Genomic DNA, 6000 nt, shown 5'->3' on the forward strand with positions numbered 1-6000 from the left:
TCTGACGGACTAATAGAAACGAGATTTCAGAAAACTTCTTAATAACTCAGTAAATAAATTCAAATATTATATACTTCACTTGGAGAAAAAGCCGACAAAGACAAAAAAACACAAACATATGAAACAGAACTTTTCGGGGCAATATGCTGACACATTAGAAAATTTCCTGATCACAGAAAGAGAGTTCAGAAGGTACACAGCGAAGAAAGCGTTCGAATTGCTTGGGGCTGATTCTTCGAAATATTTTAGGAAACAACAATTAAAGGTAAACTCGTTGAACTTCCCAGACCCTATAATTAAAAAAACCAAAACAATTATACACTATTTAAAAAAAGAAAAAAAAAAACTGAAGTTTCATGTGACACGAGACTAAGGGGCGGAGGGATTCCAAGCCGAGGGGCAATTTTTCTCGAAACCCACTGGGTACCTGACCTCCGAGAAACAGATCGGTATACTATCAATAGTGGAATGGGCGAAAAGGTAAATGAATAAGTACAGCTCGGAATCCGACCGACCGTGTGTTTCGGGCCCACGGCTCTAATGATAGAGATTATAACTTCAAAACAGCCACCGAATCTGACAGATTAATGTTTCCCAGCCGCGGCAATTAGACGCCGGATAAAAATGTAGATTCCCCGGCAATAATTATTGATGAGGATAATCAAAGACGCAACCTAAGAGCCGTGAGGAGGATGCCTCTTGAAAAATCAACCCGCAAATTAGGGACTTTTGGTGTACACCCCTTCCACCGCGGCGAAAAAATCGAAGGTTTAGAATTATCCGAGGCTTCGGCGTTCGGCATGCGATCAAATGGAATGGGTTTGCTGGTGAGTCTTCGAACACCCCCCCCCCCCCCCTTCTTGGTGCCACAATCGAAGATAGCTTCAGAACAAAAAAAAGGAAAAAAAAAAAACCCCTTCACTTTCGTCACATTTCGGCGATGCAGTTTATATTTTCAAATGTTTCATGTCTAAGCCTCAGTAGATTCAAATGCTTGACGCATTCCTTAAGTCACACTGAATGGATTTAAAAAAGAACGGGAAATCAGTGCGGTCGAGAAAAAGACAGATACCTCTTATGGATGAAATCAATGAAGCCCCCTCCTCTCTATTGATTCTGAGCTACGATTTAAGAGACTAAAAAACCGTTTGGAAATTGACAGAGAAAAGCAAGCAGGGCTAAGTAAACAATAATTTCCTCAAAATATGATGCAAATCTGAAGAGGGGGGAAAATATTCCCAATTATGATTTAGTGGAGTGATTTTGTGTAAGCAACATGTATTAAATTGCGTCTGTAACAGGATTATTGGGTAGATTTTCATGATCGAGGCAGGCATGACGACAGAAAATGAGGCACCGGAAATCACGGATTGCGATAGTTCAAAATCTGTGTTCCGCATTCCGCCGGGAGTTGGAAAAACGTAAAACAATGAACTCACACGACGAAAAGGAAAAGGGAGCAGTTAGGGTGAACGGAAACGTCCTAAATTCATAAGGAGGAGGAGGTAGAACGGATGTGAGAAGGAGGAAAAGTCTAGAAAAATCGGAGAGCGAAAAGGAAAGAGAGCGAAGATGCCAGACTAGCCAAAGGGGTGACTCGAGATCGGCGGCGCCGGTGACAGAATTCTTATCGGCCGACCGAACTGAGGTAACGTGAGGAGTCGGACCACACAAATCAATGCTCCAGACAGACGGGCGTCCGGCCGGCGGAACTATTTGACTGTTATCTCGGTACGCAAAAGAAAGAGTCAAAGCAAATACTGGGAGGGCCGATGAATCACACCTCTTCGATTGGATGAGAATCATCCAGACAGACGCAAGATTCGATGAAACAGACTCAACCGGCGACAGACCATTCCGTGAGAAAAACTTCGACAGCTAGGAGCGAAGCCTAATGTTGAAACCAAGTAATTTCCGACTGGACATTCAATAGCCTATGTGTAAAGACAAGAGTTATTTCAGGCAGGGACAATTTGTGAAAATTAGGGGCCGAAACTTAATTGTGGACGGTTGAATAAGGTGGAAATCGAACTATTAAATGTGCAAGCTTCACAGAACTAATCAGAGATATATTCAGGAGAAGTCAAAATTAAAGAGGAAGGTTTGCTGAGAATGAAGGCAACGATTAGAAGAAAATGAAGTGGCCTGATTTAAGTGTGGAAACTGCATCATCCAATTTTTACACAATAATCAGGCTCCGTAGAAAATAAATTCTAGAACTAGAAACTCGAGTTGACCATCAAAAGACAAACACAAACGAGAAAACCCCGAGCAGGAGTAGGGCAGACGCAAATTTTAAGTAAAATCGTGTCTAAGGGATAATATCTGATATCTAGTCATTGATCGAAAACAGAGTCCAGGTAGTGAGGAAACCGTTTAGGCGGCTAAATTTAGGCAACCTCGTGCTCAGGCATAACAGACTAATCAAACTACTAAATGCAAATTCAAATACTTAAATCTGATAATTATTATCATGGGCGCAGTAACTTCTGAGGATCGAAGGTACAAAGACTCGATTCGAAATTCTGAAACACGGTGAAATAGCGTAAAGTGGGTGGTCTAGGATGAGTCACGAGGTTATTACTTCAACCCGGTGACAAAACCCTGATGAAAAATAATTAGATGTGGAGATAATACAAGCACGGAAGTATGATGGATCGAAGACACTGAGAGTCAAATGAAACTGAATTACCTGATAGATCAATACGAAGATTATGGAAGAAGGTAGTATCCAATTCATGGTAACACTAACGTAGTTCACTAAAAAACTTAATCCAGCAATTAGGTGCAGAGGATTCGGCGAACACAACCACCACCACATTCACTGGGCATAAATTTATGACTTTTAAAAACTCGCGAAATAAATAAATACGTGAAATTAAAATGGACCGGGTAAATGAGTTAAATTAGAAATCACTAATCTTGTTTCCATGATCACAATTTTCGTTGCACTAGCACGTAATCATCGTAAAAAAACAATCAAAATGCACACAACACACACGCCGCTAGCACATACCCTGTCGGTCGCACGATTATCACGAGACTGATTTGATTTGAGGCGCCGCGCCGTTGAAACACACCGAGCGCAGAGCGGGCTGCCTCGCGGCAAACACCGGAACTAAAGACTCACGTATCGAAACACCAGAGCGCGCTACTCCTCAATCCCTCGCTCCGCATAGACGAAGACGAAACAACCCCCGGCTAGATTTTGGCAGATGTTCCACGGCGGCAGCGGGGCAGTTCCCTCCCCTCCTACTCTGATAACTTTGATTCCAGGAGCAGCATCATCTTACGGTGTTGGAGCCTGCAGCAATTTTCGTCCGGATGTGGGCATTGTTTTTTTGTCACGGACATTACATTTTGACTCGTTGTCAGTGTGTTGACGGGCTAATTATTTGTATCAATAATTCTTTAAAAAAAATTTTACACCCTTGCGAGAGTCCTGAATCCCTTACTCCCCCTCTGAGTTGGAAGCTCTTTCTAAGGTTTAATTATTTTAATAAAAATTTGAGAAAAAGTAGGATTCCCTTCTTGTAATGATTCAAGGTTTTTTTCATGACTTTTTGACGAAAAATAATTTGCCCTTTACTACACTTTAACGTGTCAAAATGTAATGTCCGTGACCAAAAAAAAAAAAATGCCCACAAACAGAGAATTTCTATTTAGTCTTAGTGATAGGTTTGACTCTTGTGGTTGATTTTCTGACACGGTTATCATGAGAGTATTCAACACACCAATATCCATCATGTTTCTTACGTCAATATTCTATTGCTGATGGACTGATTAAATTCTTAGAAAGTTGGAACTTCCTTTAACTACGCATCAAAATGTTCAGGGTGACATTACTATATGACGATTTAGATAGAAGATTTATGTGAAGACATAAGAGGGGGGAGAGGGATAAAGAGATTGAGAAGAAGAAAAGCAACTTGATAAAGTTTTAATGGTTGCATATTCTGTGTAGAGAATATATCGATGGCAAAAGTGCCAAATAATCTATCTCCGTTTGTGGCATTGCAGACTCCTTGTCATACTTTAGTCAACGTAAAACTGGAAAACTAGTCAACGTAATTTTTTGAAAACTTCCTTGATTTTTCTCCTCTGTAATATTCTATGTGAATTTCAAGCTACAAAATTGGCTAGTTTCTCTTTGAAAAATAGAATAGGAGCGGAAATTGTGAAACACCGCGATGGAAATACGTGGTTTCGCATTTTAGTCATCGATATGTTGTACTCTGTTAGAGAAATTGCCCTATTAAAGATCTGGGGAATTTTTTTATCCTACCCATGGACAGGTCATTCCCGTTGGCCAGTCTGCGAACGGACCGATTTTTTTGCCCATTCCGTGAACTGGGCTGCCAGTTCCGACTGGCCGGTCACAAGTCTGAAAATTACGCAAAGCGGTTGTTGATTTAAAATGTACCCCATACGCTAATCGACGAATTTCCCCCTCCTGCGGACTTCTGACGAACTATTAGCGAGAGTTTTGAACTAAACTTTAAATTATCACAAAACAATTTACGGGTTATGTAACTAAATTTTGCAATTTTTTTATTATTTTTCTCAAAAGTTTTTAATAAAATTTACAGGGTTCTTACATTTTGCTCATATTTTCAGTACCTTGGATGTGCGTGTTGCATATTCAAAAATTGGATTTCGGATTTACAAAGACTTGACTGAGTTGACTGTAGCGCTTTGATGCAACTATTCGTGTTCCGTGGATGTGCGTGTTGCATGCTCAAAATTGAAGGCACTTCCGCTTTTCCCAGGAGACTCGTCAATTGTATCACTCTAATGACAGAGTACCTATGTAGGAAGAGTCAATACGAGGCCAGAGTATCTAAGGCCAATAACTGAATAGTTCCTTTTTTTTTTTAAAAAAAAAAAAAGACTTAAGCGCCAGAAATGAAAACACAAGAAAAACATTGGAAACTGTAATGATCGACCCGTTTCAAATCGTAGATTATATAATGATGTGATTAAATAAATCATCGCTTCAGTATTTCAAAGCTCTAAAATTTAGAACGGGTCGGTTGAAACGCATTAACTGGTTTTTTTTTTTCGTGTTTTGATTTCGACGCTTTTTAAAACGACAAATTCAAATCTGTGTTTACCTCAACTTACGAAGTATCTCGATCCAAGTTGGTTGCGGCGCCTTGACGCAACTATTCGTGTTCTACGAATGTGCGTGTTGCATGTTCAAAACTGAAGGCGCTTCCGCTTTTCTTAACTGCATGCCTCTAGAGTACCTTTATAGACAGAGTATGGCCATTCGTATCTTTTTACTACAGGAAAACTGTTCCGCTTTTTGATTGGTCAACGAGTTTTTAGGCTTCATGATGCTCTTAGGGCCGTAAATAAACAAACAAGATGGCAGCTCACCGTAACATCGATAAGAAGCTAAATTTGACAAAAATTTCAATTATACGGCAGTAACAATTTAAACTAGCATATCTGCGAATAACACACGAAAAACACATGAAAACGTTGTTAAATCGCCTTTCACCTTTATCACAGGAGGATGTAAGATGTGCATAACCTCAAACTTCCTTGCTGATAACAGCCATCTTGTTTGTTTATTTACGGCCCTAAGAGCATCGTGTCAGTCTATTCGCTCGCGACCAATGAAAAACCGGAACAGAAATGGCCATACTCTGTCTATAAAGGTACTCTACATGCCTCTCCAGAAAAGCATGGGACTTGTCGTTCGTTGCAGCACCCGAATAACAGAGGGCATATGCAGAAAAACTAGGTATTGCATCTCAATCCTTTTACTACCAAAAAAGTGTTGCTTTTTGGTTAGTCAACGAATTTCAGGCTTCCATTGATTTTAGAATCTCCGACTTTTGAAAAAATTTCTGAACAAACTTTCATGGATGTTTTCGCTGAGAATTATCAGTTAGTTCCATTCATCTCTCCCTCGATAAGACAAATTTCAGATAGGTTGATCCGAGCGAGGCGTGAAAACCAGAAAGGGGTGTGATTGAGGCGAGCAAAAGT

General features: G+C 40.2%; 1 protein-coding gene across 1 annotated transcript in view; it reads right to left on the reverse strand.

Moving 5' to 3' along the window:
* LOC109039052 (uncharacterized) overlaps positions 1-3191 on the reverse strand; it is a 62297-nt gene extending 59106 nt beyond the window's left edge. Inside the window, exon 1 of the mRNA XM_019054383.2 lies at positions 2693-3191. Coding sequence (XP_018909928.2) covers positions 2693-2821 — 129 coding nt within the window. The 5' untranslated portion in view covers positions 2822-3191. The remainder of the gene's footprint in view (positions 1-2692) is intronic.
* Positions 3192-6000: the final 2809 nt, after the last annotated feature.

This window comes from Bemisia tabaci, chromosome 4, assembly GCF_918797505.1.
Source record: "Bemisia tabaci chromosome 4, PGI_BMITA_v3".
In the NCBI taxonomy this organism is placed as follows: domain Eukaryota; kingdom Metazoa; phylum Arthropoda; class Insecta; order Hemiptera; family Aleyrodidae; genus Bemisia; species Bemisia tabaci.